The 17,139-nt window shown below is 41.9% G+C and overlaps 1 protein-coding gene across 7 annotated transcripts in view; it reads right to left on the minus strand.

Annotated features, from left to right (window-relative positions):
* Nucleotides 1–2,794: 2,794 nt before the first annotated feature.
* The window catches only part of LOC132406531 (neprilysin-like), a 304,263-nt gene continuing 289,918 nt past the window's right edge, over nt 2,795–17,139 (minus strand). For 6 of the 7 annotated variants that reach the window (XM_059992355.1, XM_059992373.1, XM_059992364.1 and 3 more), the window contains 2 exons: nt 11,674–11,750; nt 2,795–4,390 (listed from right to left, as the gene is read on the minus strand). In XM_059992355.1, coding sequence (XP_059848338.1) covers nt 4,291–4,390; nt 11,674–11,750 — 177 coding nt within the window. In that variant the 3' untranslated portion in view covers nt 2,795–4,290. Of the gene's footprint in view, nt 4,391–10,697; nt 10,787–11,673; nt 11,751–17,139 lie in introns of all 7 variants that reach the window. The other variant, XM_059992328.1, reaches the window with a different exon arrangement.

A 17,139-nucleotide genomic window follows, 5' to 3' on the forward strand; every position in this document is an offset into this window, starting at 1 on the left:
CAGAGAAAATCTAGGTTGGAGGCCATGTGCTATGATGAGAGTTTGGACAAATCGAGATTGTTTTCTCTGGAGTGGGAGAAGCTGAGGGGAGATCTGATAGATGCTTATAAGATATGAGAGGCACGAATAGAAGACAGTATCTTTTTAACCAGAGTTGAAATAGTTAGCTTAAGCTTAGCAATTTCAAAGGAGATGTGAGGGGCAAAATTTTTACATGAAGAGGTGGATGCCTGCAGTACCCTGTCTGGTGTGGTGTTAGAGGCAGATACATTTGGGACTTTTAAGAGACATTCAGATAGTCTTGTGAATGTGAGGGAAACAGAAGGAAATGGACATTGTGTTGTTTGAGAAGAATAGTGCAGTTGACCATTTGATTACTAATTTAGTTGTTTCTGCACAACATTGTGGGCTATAGGGCCTGTTCCTGTGCTGTACTCTTTTAATGTAGGTTTTGTGCCCTATAAAACTAAGGAGAATCCTATGGAATATTTTAGTATATTTAGAGAAAAAGAGTGACTAGGAAGAAAGTAAGGCCCCTTAAAGACCAATACAGAAATCTATCTACTGCTGGAAATGGACAGAACTCTCAAAGTTGCTCTGTTTTTACCAGTGTGAAAGATGAGAAGACTTGGGCATCTGGCAAAGTTAATGTAATGCTGAGGCTTTATAAAGCATTATTTAGACTGCTCTTGGAATATGGTGAGCATTTTGGATTCCCTTATCTAAGAAATGATGGCATTGGAGAAGGTCCAGAGATGGTTCACAAGAATGATTCAGGAATGAAAGAGTTAACATATGAGGAGCTTTTGATGGCTCGGGGCCTGTACTCACTGGAGTTAAGAATAACGAGGTGGAATCTCATTGAAGCTTATCGAACAATGAAAGGTCTAGATGGAGAGGATGTTTCCCATAATGGAGCACCAGAGAGCAGAGTTTCAGAACACAAGGTTGTTCCTTTAGAACAGAGATAAGGAGGAATTTATTTAGCCAGGGGGTGGAAAATTAATGGAATTCATTGGCACAGGAGACTATGAAGGTCAGTCATTGAGTAATTTTAAAGTGGATGTTTCCAATTTTTTTATTAGTATGTGTGTCAAAGGCTACAAGGAGAAGGCAGGAGAATGGGGTTGAGGGGGATAATAAACCCACCATGATAGAATGGTAGAGCAGACTCTATGGGCCAACTGGCCTAATTCTGCTCCTATGTCTTATGATCATATTATAGTTAGAGAATTGTTGCATGTGTTAAGATATATGAAGGTAAGAAAATCTCAAGGTTGGAATAACGTCAGCTCTCAAGAATACATTGGAAAGCCAGAGAGGAAATTGCACAAGTCCTTGCTGAGATATATGCAACATTGCTAATTTCTGGTGAGGAGTTGGAAGACTGGAAGATAGCAAATGTTGTGATCGTATTTCAGCAACACTGTAAAGACAGAGCAGATAATTAGACCTTTTAGCCTAACACCTGTTTCAAGTAAGATGCTAGAAAGCATTCCAGGAAATAGATATTTCTTCTGTTTTGAAAGGCATGTGTTGCTTTGACATAGCCAACATGATTTCATGAGTAGGAATCTTGGTTTGTGGATTTGATTGAATTTTAAGTGATGAGGAAGGTTGATGAGGGGAAGTTGGTAGATGCAGTGTATATGGATTTCAGTAAGACTTTTCATAAGATTCTGTGCAGTAGTGCACTCTGAAAGATTAGATCACATGGCTTCCAAGGAGAGTTGACGAACTGGATACCGAATTGTCCAGATTCACTTTGATTTATTTCTCACATAGACATTGAAGTATACAGTGTAATATGTGGTTGGGTTAACCATTCACACAACCTCAGGATATGCCGGGGGCAGTCCACAAGTGTTGCCACACATTCCAGCATCAATGATACAAGGTTGGCAGGAAACGGGGTGAAGGTTGAGGGATGTTTCTCAAACTGGAGGTCGGTGGCTAACGGTTTGCCCCAAGGGGTTGGTCATGGATTCATTGTTGTTTGTCATCTACATTACTGATCGGAATGTAAAATAATTAGTAAATTTGCAGATGAAACTAAAATTGGAGACATTGTAGAGTGAAGAGGTGTGTCTAGAGTCAATCCTGATGAAGTGTCTTGCTCTGAAACATCACCTTCTTTTTTTATCCTCACTGTAGATGAAGCCTGACCCGCTGGCCAGCTGGTTTTGTGTGTGTGTGTGTGTGTGTTTTTGTTAGTGACACTGCATTTCCAGCATCTATAGTATCTCTTATGTTTATGATTTCCTGCATCCTCTTTCTCTACAAGATAAACCGTCCTAGCCTATCATTCTGTCCTTTTACCAGACTTGGCAATATCCTGGTGAATCCTTTCTTGAGCCTCTTTAACTTAGTCTAATTTCTGCATTGACTTCTCAGCTGTGAAGTCAATTTGGATCCCAAATCTGTGGTAAACATTTATATATAATAAGAAGGTCATCTTAATTAATGATGATGGTTGCTTTAAAACTAGTATGTTTTATGTTACTTTGTGTTAGAGAATCTTTTCCCACCAATCTTTAGAGCAGCAGTCCCTATCTGCGGTCCACAAACCCCTTGCTTAATGATATTGGTCCATGTCATAAGAGGTTGGGAACCTCTGCTGTAGTGGGAGGTTTACAAACGTCCATTGTTTTTCTGATAGCTGACGCTGTTGGAAATCTGGTCATGGACTGCACATGACTTTTCAACCATTTAAGATGACTTCATATTGGGAAGCGAACTGCGCCTTATGCACTCTGCTGACATCATATCTACTGCCTAATATTATTGGCAACCATTGCAGTGAGATATCAAGATTTTATTTTATCACAAAAATATAGCGAAGAATGAAACAATACCAGATTTCTTAACATTTGACATTTCCAGGCAAATTTAATAAACACATTTCAAAGTTAAATTTAATAAAATAATTTTATAAATGCTTTTCAAAGTTAGGTAACCTGCTGGAGAAATTCAGCAGGTCAGAGGACATTTCAGACCGAGACCCTTCATCAGGACTCATCATATCTAACACCGAATCTTCATTAGGCATTAGAGATAATGCCAGGGGGATGCACAGCAAAATTCTGATGAAAAGTCTCAGCCCAAAATGTGGCTTTTTGTTCCCCTCCATAGATGCTGCCTGACTTGATGAGTTCAGCCAGCATTTTGATTGTATTAGTCAGGATTTTCAGCATCAGCAGAAATCACTTGTGTTTTCAAAGCTAGATTGTGGTCTCACATGTTTTAATTTTGGATTATATTTATTCTTAGATCAATGCCATTGAAATAGGCCATCTCCTTGTTATTGCATTGACAGTAGAGGGAGCTTGCTGCGTACATATTGACTGTCTCATTTCTCTCATTTACAATAATTGTTGGACTTTGCTAATTGGTTTTAAGGCACTTTCAGATCTTTCGAGGTCACTTTGGCATTATTTAAGTGCAAGGTCTTTCTTTCCAGATCATTTAGCTAAATCACACAAGACTCTCTTCATATCTGATGGCTCCTGGAAAGAAGCAATGCATTGAATAACAAGATGCCAGTTAGCTTGTCAAGCCAAATCCATCAATGAGACTCAAGCAAATTTGTATTAAAAGAGAAGAGAACCATGGATAAAACAGCCATGAAGTTGCATTCTTTGAACTTCAATCCCTGATCAGAAATTCCAGTAAGACTTGGGCTTTTAACATTTGCAAGATGGTGCTGATTCCTTGGGATAAAAAGAACATCTGCACCGCCATCTCTAAAGATCATTCAATGCATATTCAGAAAATTCAGAATTTAACATGGTATTAATTGATTTCTCACACTAGCTCCTAGTCTTATTGTAGACTTTTTTTTCAATCTGCATTCATCTCCAATCATTTACTTACATCCATTGTCTGAAAAACATTTATAATCTTGGACAGTATCAAGCACCAGGTATTAAAATACAAGTGGTTCATCTTCTTCAAAGCTCATTTGAAGTCTGTGTTCTTGCTCATGAACCAAAACATTTCTTCATTTACGATGATATACAATGTTAAGATAGCCCATACTTGTGACACAGTTGCTATACTTATCATTGTAGCTCTCTCTCTTCCATTCTACAGTTTATTTTTGTTGGATTATCTGAGCAGGTGTGGCTTGTGTGAAATTTGATTGACATGAGGTTGCAGCAGAAGAAGGATCTGATCAATTCAAATTACTGAGTACAAAGTAATTCAATTTTCAGTTCAATATCTCACTCTCTTAGAGACTCCTGGCAAAAGGAGTTCCAAACAACTTGAAGGTACAGTAGAATGGTTTGATTACCAAACACGGCATTTCTGCTTGGGATTCATATATTCTTTCTTCCTGCAGTGAAAGACATTACTGAACTCTTCAAAATTCTGGAGAGTTCCTAAAACTCTGCAGAAAAGAAAAATAAAGCACAGAGAAAAATGTCAAAATTTAATGATAAAAATGACAGATAAATCATGCAGGTGTGAACCAGCTCCCAGTAGAATTTGTGGATGCAGGGTCAATTGCAACATTAAAGAGAAGTTTAGACAGGTACATAAATGGGAGGTGTATGGAGGGCGATGGTCTGGGTGTGGGTCAATGGACTAGGCAGGATGATGGTTTAGCACAGACTAGATGGGCCAAAGGGACTGTTTCTGTGCTTTAGTACTCTATGAAAGCATAGTTACAAATCGACCTGAAACTTTGACTCAAGAGTTTATTGACTTATTTATTGAGATAAGTCAACCAACCAACACAGTCCGAGGACGTGCTGGGGGCAGCTTGCAAGAGTCACCATGCTTCTAACACAAGCATAACATGCCCAAAACTAACTAACTCTAACCCACATGCCTTTAGACGGTGAGAGGAAACCACAGTGACCAGAGGAAAGCCAACCGGTGACGGAAATAATCTACAAATTCCTTATAGAGAGCGGTGGGAATTAAACCTGGTCACTGTATTAGTGTTATGCTAACTGCTAAGTTACCATGCAAATAGCCTTTCTCATTATCTGAAATAAAACATATACTGGAAACCTGAAACAAAAATTGAAAATGCTGGAAAAACTTCACAGGTCAGCCAGTATTATTTCTGGCTGTAGACCGGGAACGCTGATTGTTTTCTTTCTTCAGGTGCAGCCTGACCAAAAGAGTTTTTCCAGAATTTTTAGATTTTATTACATGTCGTCACAGTGAATTATTTTAATAGTTTAGCTCCTGTTGTGATATACAGTCAGTAGCCACTTTATTAGGTACATTCATGGTCTTCTGCTACTGTAGTCCATCCACTTCAAGTTTGGATGTGTTCTGCATTCAGAAATGCTCCTATGCACACCACTGTTGTTACATATGTTTATTTGAATTACTGTTACCTTCCTGTCTGCTATAACCAGTTTGGTCTTTCTCCTCTGACCTCTCTCATTAACAAGGTGTTTTTGACCACAAACCTGCTGCTGACTTGGTAGTTTTTAGTTTTAGCACTACTCTCTGTAAACTCCAGAGACTGTTGTGCATGAAAATCCCAGGAGATGGCCCCCTTCTGAGATACTCAAACCACCCTGTCTGGCACCAATCATTCCACAGTCAAAGTCACTTAGATTACATTTCTTTCCCATTCAACAACTAATGCTTTGACCAGGTCTGCAAGCTTTTATGCATTGAGTTGCTGTCCTGGATTGCCTGGTTAGATATTTACACTAATGAGTAGGTTTACAATAAAATGGCCACTGAGTGTAAAAAGACAATTTCTGCACAGAAGTCCTCACAAAGAGCAAACTAATGATTTGTTTGAGTGCTGTGGATGAAGGGACAGTCACATCATTGAACACTTTGAATAATTTCCCTGGTGAAAATAGTGCAATTTGAATTTCTCAAATCTACCTCGGAAATCAGGAAATAGAGGACAGAGGTTTAGGGTAAGAGAGGAGAGATTTAGTAGCAACCTGATGGGGCAACATTTTTACCATAGGGTGAGTGGACTCTGTATGGAATTCAGCTGGTGCATTAACAAAATTTAAAAGGCAATTGCACAGACAGCTTTTGAAAGGACATGGGCCAAATGTGAGTAAATAGGAATCCTGATTGGCGTGCATGGCTGAAGAATTGGAGCAGGGGAAGGGATTTTGATTTCTGGATAATTGGGACCTTTTCTGTGGCAGTTGGGACCTGTACAAAAGGGACGGGTTGCACTTGACTCCAAGGGGGATGAATGTTCTTACAGGCAGTTTTAAATATAGCTGCTGCAAGTGGTTTAAACTATATAGGGGGGGATAGGGTTCAGAATGATAAAGCTGAAGATGATGCGCAGGTTTACAAGTAGATGATGGATGTAACATGAATATAAGGAACATGAATGTAAGGAAGAAAAAGCCAATGATTGGGTACAAATGCAAACAGAGCCAAGAGTTAAATTGTACCACAGACACAAAGAATGCAGGTCAGAAGGTGCTGTATTTAAATGTGCACAGCATTCGGAATAAGGTGGATGAACTTGTGGCACAATTAGAGATTGGTCAGTATGGTGTTGTAGGGAACAGTGAATTGTGGCTGCAAGAAGGCCATACTTGCGAGCTTAACATTGAAGGATATACTTTGTATAGAAAGGACAGGCAGGAAGGCATAGGTGGCGGTATAGCATGTTGGTAAGAGGTGTAGTTACATCTTTAGAAAGAGGTGACATAAGGTCAGAGAATTGCGAATCTTTGTGGGTGGAGTTAAGAAATTGCAAGAGTTAAAGGCAACTTTATAGGCCTCCAAATAGTAGTAAAGATGTTGGATTGAGATTGCAAAGGGAAGTGGAAAAGCCATGTAATAAGGATAATGTCACAATTGTAATGGGGGACTTTAATATGCAAGCGGATTGGGAAAATTAGGTTGGTGTCGGAACGCAAGAGAGGGAAGTTGTATGCCTGTGAGATGCCTTTTTTAGAGCAGCTTGTGCTTGAGCCTACTGGGGATAGGGTTATCTTAGATTGGGTGTTGTGTAATAATCCAGATCTTATTAGAGAGCTTTGTGTAATGGAACCCTTAGGAGGCAGTGATTGAATTCATTTTGCAATTTGAGAGGGAGAAACTTAACTCACATGTACTTGTGTCGCAATGGAACACAGGGAATTACAGAGGCATGAGAGAAGACCTTGCCCAGGTGGATTGGAGGAGGATACTGGCGGGGATGACAGCAGAGCAGAGTTGCTGAAGTTTCTGGGAATAGTTCACAAGGCACAGGATAGATATGTCTCACAGAGAAAGAAGTTTTCAAATGACAGGAGTAGGCAACTGCGGCTGACAAAGGCAGGTAAGCAAACATGAGGAAATCTGCAGATGCTGGAAATTCAAGCAACAACTCACAGAATGCAGGTGGAACTGACAGGGTCCTGACGAAGGGTCTCAGCCTGAAACGTTGACAGTGCTTCTTCCTATAGATGCTGCCTGGCCTGCTGCGTTCCACCAGCATTTTGTGTGTGTTGCTAAAGGAAGTTAAAGATTGAATAAAAGCGAAGGAAAGGACATATAAGGTAGCAGGAGTGAGTGGGATGACTGGGAATTTTTGAAAATCCAACAAAAGGCAACTAAAAAGTTATAAGAAGGGAAATTATGAGATAGGAAGGCAAACTAACCAATAATATAATCAATATACTGTTATACAAAGAGTAAAAGGGAGGTGAGAATTGATTTTGGACCACAGGAAAATGATGCTGGTGAGGTAGTAATGGGGGGAAAGAAATGGCAGATGAATTTAATGGGTACTTTCATCTGCCTTCGCTGTGGAAGACACTAGCAGTGTGCCAGAGAACCATGAGTGTCAGCGAGCACAAGTGAGTACTATTGCAATTACAAAGGATAAAGTGTGAGGCAAACAGACAGGTCTTAAGTTGGATAAATCACCTGGACCAGATGGACTAGATCCCAGAGTCCTGACAGAGGTTTCTAAAGAGATAACTGATGCATTGGTCATGATCTTTCAAGTATCATTTGATTCTAGCATCATCCCAGAGGACTGGAAGATTGCAAATGTCAGTTCATCCTTTAAGAAGGGAGGAAGGCAAAATAAAGAAAATACAGGCCAGTCAGCCTAACCTCAGTGGTTGGGAAGCATTGGAGTCTATTATCAAGGATGAAGTTTTGAGGTAGCTGGGGACTAATGATGAAATAAGCCAATGTCAGCATGGTTTCTGTGAAGGGGAATCTTGCCTGAGAAAGCTGTTAGAGTACTTCGAGGAAGGAACAAGCAGGGTGAACAAAAGAGAGTTAGTGGATGTCATTTACTTGGAGTTTTTTAAGAAGGTGTCACACATGAAGCTGATTAACAAGAAAAAAATCCTCTAGCATTACAGGAAAGATACTGGCATGGATAGAGAAATGGCTGTCAGGCAAGAGGCAGATAGTGGGAATAAAAGGGGCCTTTTCCAGTTGGTTGGTGGTGACTATTGGTGTTCCTCGGGAGTGGGGGGTCAGTATTGAGACTGCTACTTTTCACATTGTTTGTTAACGATTTAGATCATGAAAGTGATGGCTTTGTGGCAAAGTTTGTGAATGATAGGAAGATGCCAGCATTTATTTCAAGAGGAATAGAATATGAAAATAAGGAGATAATGCTGAGCCTTTATAGTACACAAGTCAGGCTGCACATGGAGTACTGTCAACAGTTTTGGGCCCCATATCTCTGAAAGGATGCGTTGTCATAGGAGTGTGTTGTTGGAATGTTGTCTGGGAATGAAGGGGTTAACATATGAGGAGCATTTGGCAGCTTTAGGCCTGTACTCTCTGGAATTTAGAAGAATGCGGACGGATCTCAGTAAAGCCTACCGAAGGCTAAAAGGACTAGATAGGTCTCGATGTGGAGAGGATGTTTCCTTTGGTGGGGGTATCAAAAACTAGAGGGCACAGCCTCAGAATTTTTTAGCCAGAGAGTAGTAAATCTGTGGAATGCTTTGCCACAGACTGTGGTGTGGTCTGTGCATATATTTAAGACACAAATTTATATTTTCCTGATCAGTCAGGGCATCAAAGGATATGGTGAGAAGGCAGGTGCATGGGGTTGAGTGGGATCTGGGATCAGCCATGATGAAATGACAGAGCAGACTCAATGAGCTGAAGGGCCTAATTCTGGTCTTATGGACCAGAAGGGCTGAAGTGCCTGTTTCCCTTTTGTGTTGAGAGGGTTAAGGTTGAAAAGAGATGTGTGAGGTAAGGTTTTTTTACACAGTGAGTTGTGGGTGCTTGGAATGCAACGTCAGGGGTGGTAGTGGAGGGATGTGGACCATATGCAGGAAGATGTGTTTATTTTAACCAGCCATCATTAGGACATGGAGTCCTACAGCACAGTACAAACCCTTTGGCTCATGCTGTTGTGCTGACCTTTTAACCTACTCTAAGAACGATCTAAGCTTTCTCTCCCACATAGCCCTCCATTGTTCTTTCATCCATGTGCCTATCTAACAGTCACTTAAATATCCCTAATGTATCTGCTTCTACCACAATGCCTAGCAATGTGTTTCATACATCGACCACTCTCTGTGTAAAACAAACCAACCATGACATTCCTCCCCCTATACTTTCCTGCAATCAACTTAAAGATATGCTTCTTTCTATTTACCATTTCAACCCTGCGAAAAGGTCTCTACTTAATCTATGCCTCTCATCATCATGTACCCCTCTGTCAACTCATCGCTCAAAAAAGAAAAGCACTAGCTAGCTCAACCTATCCTCATAAGACATGCTCTCTAATTGAGGCAACCCCCGATAAACCTCCTCTGCACTCGCTCTAAAGTTTCTACACCCTTCCTATAATGAGGTGACCGGAAATGAACACAATACTCCAAGTGTAGACTGAACAGTTTTATAAAGCTGAAACATTACCTCCCTGCTCTTGAACTCAATCTCCTGACTAATGCAGGCCAACACACCATACACCTTTTTAACCACCCTATTAATTTGCATGAGTATTTTGAGGTATCTATGGATCTCAAGATCCCTCTGTTCCTCCACGCTGCTAAGAATCCCGCCATTAACGCTATATTCTGCCTTCAAATTTGTTGTTCAATTATTTTGGCACAACATCATGGGCAGAAAGGCCACTTCCTGTGCTGTACTGTTCTATGTTATATAAAAGATTCGATTAGTAATCATCCGAATTATGGCAGCTCTTGCAGTGCAGCACCTCCTCAGTGTAGTCACGGAGCATCAGCCTTTGGAATGGGAGGAGAATGCCACAACTATCTGTCTCAGAGATGGGGGAGTAGGCCACTGAGCTGGACTTGGAGAGATGTGTCCAGAAGGGACAGAGTCTAGAAACTGGTGTGGGCTGGGATGATGTTTCAACCATGCAGTCATAGAGCAATATAGCACAGACACCCCTGTCCTTTGGCCCAACCAGTCCATGATGATCACCCAGCTAGTACCAATTTCCTGCATTTGGCCCATTTCCCTCAAAACCCCTCCCCTCCATGTATCGATCCAAGTGCTTTTTAAATAAATAATACTGTATCTGCCTCAACCACATCCATTGGCAGTTCATTCCATATACACCCACCCCTGCATAAAAAACATTGCCCCTCATGTCCCTTTTAAATTGTTCCTCACTCTCCATAAACCTATGCCCCTTGTTTTATATTCCTCTATTGTCCTTCTTATATATGCCCTTCATCATCTTAAACTCTTTGTTATGTGAATAAATCAATCAATCAGAAAGAAAGAAGGAGTTTGCATTTATGTACCTTCCGGCTACTATGGTGCTTTGAGGAAGGTCCACAGGCAACTGGTGCATAGCAAGATCCCACAAGGAATAAGGCAGGACTCCTCTACCCTGAGCAAAACATTGTTATCATCAGCCTTACCTATGCCTTTCATTATTTTAAATATTTCTATAAGGTCACCCCTCATTCCCCAATTCTCCAAGGAATAAAGACCTAACCTGTCCAAACTTTCTCTACAACTCAAGCGCTCTAATCTTGCTAACATCCTCGTGTATCTTTTCTATGGAAAAGGATACTACTCAGAAGGTCTTTACAGGGATGAACACTTTCCTCGTAGGATTGTAGACCAAGTATAGAGAAGGTATATAGAATGAAATGGAAGATATCCAGAAATATCTCCGGAAAAATATCAATAAGATTGAAGGAGCACAAAAGAAATTTTATTTACTTTTTATTTATTTTATTTAGAGATACAGCACAGAACAGATCCTTCCAGCCCAATGACCCACACTGCCCAGCAACCCACATATTTAACCCTAGCCTAATCATAAGACCATTCACAATGGCCAATTAACCTTCTAATCAGTAAGTCTTTGGAATGTGGGAGGAAACCAGAGCACCCAGAGGAAACCCATATGTTCACAGGAAGGATATAGAAACTCCTAACAGAGAAGGCCAGAATTGAACTCCAACTCTGATGCCCCGGCAAAGATTTTGCCAGAACTTGAAGGCCTGGTTTATAGGGTAAGGTTGGTATTTTATTCCCTGGAATATAGGAGAGTGTAGGGAGATTTGACACAAGTATACAAAATTATAAAGGGTTTAGACAGCTACCATCCACCTTATCTATCCCTCCCATAATTTTAAAGATTTCTGTAAAGGATAGGGTGGGTTTGTTTATGGAGGCTGGGAAGGGCAGCTTTGGAATGTTTCATAGGTACTTTTCACAAAATGAAGGGAACAGCAGTTTTCAGACAAAACAGAATAAAATCCTCACCTGAACTTCCCTGGGAGGTGATGATCAGTTGTAATGGAGTTGATAGCATATTCAGGTCTGTATTTTCCACACCACACCTACAAGTGTGACACAGAACGAGAATCATCACTTCTCACTTTATAACCATGCGCAAAGTTCAAAGTAAATTTATTATCAAAGTGCATATACAACCCCGAGATTCATTGAGTTATTCACAGTATAACAAAGAAATGCAATAGAATTAGTGAAAGACTGCGCACAAAGACTTACCAACAGTCAATGTGGACAAGAAGACAACTACAGCAGGAAATAATAATTAATAAATAAATAATACTAAGAACATGAGTTGTGAAGTCCTTGAAAGCGACTCCACAGGTTGTGGAATCAGTTCAGCGTTGCTGTGAGTGAAGTTAACCATGCTGGTTCAGAAGCCTAGTGGCTGAAGGGTAGTAACAGTTTCTGAACTTGGTGTGACCTAAAGCTCCTGCACCATCTTCCTGATGGTAGCGGTGAGAAGAGAGAATGGCATGGATGCTGGGAAGGGAGTGCACCATCACATTAGCAGCCAGCAGAATTGACCATTTGCCATAGAGTCATAGAAAAGTAAGGGAGAGAAACAGGCCAATTGGCCCATCTAGTCCATGCTGAAACTATTTAAATTGCCTACTCCCTTCGGCCTGCACTGGAACCATACACGTCTATATCCCTACCATCCATGTACCTACCTAAACATTGCTTAGGTGTTGAAATTGAACTTACATGCACCACGTGCTGGCAGCTTGTTCCACACTCTCATAGTCATTTGAGTGAAGAACTTTCCCCTTAGGTTCCCCTTAAAGTTGTCACCTTTCATCCATAATTCATGACCTCTGGTTGTAGTCCCAACCAACCTCAGTGGAAAAAACTTGCTTGCATTTACCCTATCTATACCCCTCATAATTTTGTATACATCTATCTAACTTCTTCTATGCTCCAAGGAATGAAGTTCTGACCTATTCAATCTTTCCTTATAACTCAGGCCCTCCGGACCCAGTAACATCCTGGTAATTTTTTACTGTACTCTTTCAAACTTATTTACACATTTCATGCAGGTAGGTGACTAAAACTGCACACAATATTGCAAATTAGGCTTCACCAACGTCTTACACAGCTTCAGCATAACATCCCATCTTCTGTACTGAGAATTTGTTAAAGCCAATGTGCCAAAAGATTTCTTTACCACCTATCTACCTTAGATGACACGTGCAATATATTATGGACCTGTATTCTTATATCCTTTTGTTCTACCACTCTCCTCAGTTCCCAACTATTCACTGTGTCAGACCTATCCTAATTGGCCCTACCGAATGCAACACCTTGCACTTGTCTGTATTAAATTCCATCTGTCATCTTTCAGCCCATTTTTCCAGCTGATCCAGATCCCTTGCAAGCCATGATAGCCTTCCTCGTTGTCTATAACACTCCCAATCTTAGTGCTATCTGCAAATCTGCTGATCCAGTTAACCACATTATCATCCCGATTGTTGACATAGATGGCAAACAACAAGGGAACCAGCACCGATCCCCGCAGCACTCTTCTAGTCACAGGCCTCCAGTCAGAAATGCAACCATTTGCATCTCTGGCTTTTCCCACAGATCTAATTTACTACCTCATTTTGAATGCAGAGTGACTGAAACTTCTTGCCTAACTATCCATGTGAGTCCTCGTCAAAGGCCTTGCTAAAGTCCATATAGACAACATCCACTATCTTGCCTTCATCCACTTGTCTGGTAACTTTCTCGAAAAACTCTATAAGATTGTTTAGACACGACCTACCATGCACGAAGCCATGCAGACTATTCTTAATCAGTCCATGTCTATCGAAATACTTATATATCCAGTCCCTTAGGATACCTTCCAATAACTTTCCCACAACTGATATCAGACTCACTGGCCTATAATTTCATGATTTCTGTTTAGAGCCTTTCTAAAACAACAGAACGACACTGGCTATCCTCCAATCCTCTGGTATCATCCTATCATGAAGGATGATTTAAATATGTCTACTAGGGCCTCAGCAATTTCTGCATGTGCTTCCAGTAGTGTCTGAGGGAACACCTTGCTAGGCCCTGAGTATTTTCCACCCTGATTTGACGCAGGACAGCAAACACCTCCTCCTCTGTAATCTTTACAGGGTCCATGAAGTTGATACCACTTTGCCTCACTTCTATAGACTCTGTATCCATCTGCTGAGTAAATACAGAAGCAAAAAATCCATTTAAGATCTCCCCTAACTCTTTTAGTTCCACACATGGATTACCATTCTGGTCCTCCAAAACCAGTTTTTTCCCTTGCAATCCTTTTGCTCTTAACATATCTGTAGAATCCCTTGGGATTCTCCTTCACCTTGTCTGCGAGAGTAACCTCTTGCTTTCTCTTAGCTCTCCTGATTTCTTAAGTGTTCTCTTGCATTTCTTATACTCCATAAGACTTTAATTTTTTCCTACTTGTCCATACCTGCTATGGACCTTCTTTTTCCTGTTTTCCAGGATCTCAATAACTCTTGAAAACCAATGTTCCACACACTTGTTATCGCTACATTTTATTCTGATAGGCAAATTTTGTATAAGCTTTGTGCTCTCAAAATTTCACTTTTGAAGGCCTCCCACTGACCAAGTACACCTTTGCCAGAAAACAGCCTGTTCTAATCCACATTTGCCAGATTATTACTCATACCACCAAAATTAGCCTTTCTCCAATTTAGAATCACAACCCACAGACCAGACACATCCCTTTGCATATTTATTTTGAAACTAATAGCATTGTGGTCACTAGGTGCAAAGTGTTCCCCTGCGCATACTTCTGTCACCTGCCCTGTCTCATTTCCTAATAGCAGTCAGGTATCACACACTCTCTCGTTGGGACTTCTACATACTGAAGAAGGAAACTTCCCTGAACACATTTGACAAACTCTATCCCATCTGGTCCTTTTACAGTATGGGATTTCCAATCAATAATGCAGAAAGTTAAAATCACCTACTATAACAACCTTAGGTTTCTTGCAACTCTCTGCAATCTCTTTACAAATTTTTTCCTCTAATTCCAGCGGACTGTTGGGTGGTCTGTAATATAGCCCATTAATGTTTTCATACCTTTCTTATTTCTCATTTTCACCCATATCACCTCTCTAGTCTGTCCTTATAGAGCACTGCAATGACATTTTCCCTGATTAGTAACACCATCCCTCTTACTTTAATCCCTTCTGCTCTGTTGTGTCTATACAATGGAACCCTGAAATACTGAACACAAAGTATACTGCAGATGCTGCGGTCAAATAAACACATACAAACAAGCTGGATGAACTCAACAGGTTGGGCAGCATCCGTTGAAATGAGCAGTCAACGTTTCGGGCCGAGACCCTTTGTCAGGACTGAAGAAGGAGGGGGCAGGGGCCCCATAAAGAAGGTGGGGGGAGGGTAGAAAACCAATCAGAGGAAAGATCAAGGGGTGGGGGAGGGGAAGCAAGGAGGGGATATGTAGGAGAGGTGAAGAAGGAATCTAAGGGGAAAGCACTATGGGTAGTAGAAGAAGGCAGAATCATGAGAGAGGTGATAGGCAGCTAGAAGAGGAGACAGAGTGTATGTGGGATGGGGGAATGAAGAGGGAGGGAATTACTGAAAATTGTAGAATTCGATGTTCATACCAAGGGGCTGGAGACTACCCAGACGGTATATGAGTTGTTGCTCCTCCAACCTGAATTTGGCCTCAACATGGCAGTAGAGGAGGCCATGTATGGGAAAGATGTCCTTAGTGGTGGGGTCCTGTTGAAGGTGGTGGAAGTTGTGGAGGATAACATGCTGGATCTGAAGGCTGGTGGGGTGGTAGGTGAACAAGGGGAACACGGTCCCTGTTGTGGTGATGGGAGGATGGGGTGAGGGCCGAAGTGCGGGAAATGGAGGAGATGCGGGTGAAGGCATCGTTGATGAGGACATCTTTCCCTCTCTACCCCTCTCTGCTTTTTGCAGGGATCATTCCCTCCGCATCTGCCTGGTCCACACGTCCCTGCCCACAGATCTCCCACCTGGCACTTATCCCTGCAAGCGTAAGTGCTACACCTGACCCTACACCTCCTTTCTTACCACCATTCAGGGCCCCAAACAGTCCTTCCAGGTGAGGCAACACTTCACTTGTGAGTCTGTTGGGTTCATCTATTGCACCCGGTGCGGCCTCCTCTACATCAGCAAGACCCGACGCAGATTGGGGGACCGCTTCATCGAGTACCCACGCTCCATCTGCCACAACAGACAGGATCTCCCGGTTGCCGCTCACTTCAACTCTGCTTCACATTTCCTTTTGGATATGTCCATACATGTCCTCCGCTACTGCCATGATGAGGCCAAACTCAGGTTGGAGAAGCAACACCTCATACACCGTCTGGGTAGTCTCCAGCCCCTTGGTATGAACATCGAATTCTCCAACTTCCGGTAATTCCCTCCCTCTCCCTTCCCCCATCACACTTTCACTCCGTTTCCTCTTCTAGCTGCCTATCACCTCTCTCATGATTCTGCCTTCTTCTGCTACCCATAGTGCTTTCCCCTTAGATTCCTTCTTCACCTCTCCTGCCTATCCCCTCCCTGCTTCCCCTCCTCCAACCCTTGATCTTTCCTCTGATTGGTTTTCCACCCTCCCCCCCACCTTCTTTATGGGGCCCCTGCCCCCTCCTACTTCAGTCCTGACGAATGGTCTCTGCCCGAAACAGTGACTGCTCATTTCAACGGATGCTGCCCGACCTGCTGAGTTCATCCAGTTTGTTTGTATGTCCTGAAATTTTGAATTGCCAATCCTGCCCCTCCTGCAACCAAGTCACAGCAATGGCTACAACCTCTTAATTCCAGGTGTTGATCCATGCTCTGAGCTTGTCCACCTTTTCTACGACATTTGCATTGAAATATACGTTGCTCAGGACACGAGTTGCACCATACTCAACCTTTTAATTACTGACTTTGTCTGAGGTCTTACCAACAACCTCTCCTCTGACTATTCTGGCATTCTGGTTCCCTTCCCCTGTACCTCTAGTTTAAACCCAAACGTGCAGCATTAGAAAGCCTAACCTCTAGGATATTAGTTCTCTTCCAATTCTGGTGGAACTTAGCACCTAATTCCCTAAACTCCCTTTGGAGAACCTCATCACTCTTCCTACCTACGTCATTGGTACCTACATGGACCATGACCTCTGGCTGTACACACTCCCTCTTAAGAATGATAAAGACTCAATCTAAGATGTCCTGGATCCTGGTACCCAGGAGGCAACATAAGACCATAAGGCATAGGAGCAGAATTAGGCCACTCAGCCCATCAAGTCTGCTCTGCCATTCCATCATAGCTGGTCTTGGATCCCACTCAACCCCATACACCTTAACTCTGCTAAAAGATTACCCCTCAATTTTGAGGCTGTGCCGTCTAGTTCCAGATACCCCAACCATAGGAAACAACCTCTCCACCTCCAC

Source organism: Hypanus sabinus, chromosome 2, assembly GCF_030144855.1.
Source record: "Hypanus sabinus isolate sHypSab1 chromosome 2, sHypSab1.hap1, whole genome shotgun sequence".
Taxonomy (NCBI): Eukaryota; Metazoa; Chordata; class Chondrichthyes; order Myliobatiformes; family Dasyatidae; genus Hypanus; species Hypanus sabinus.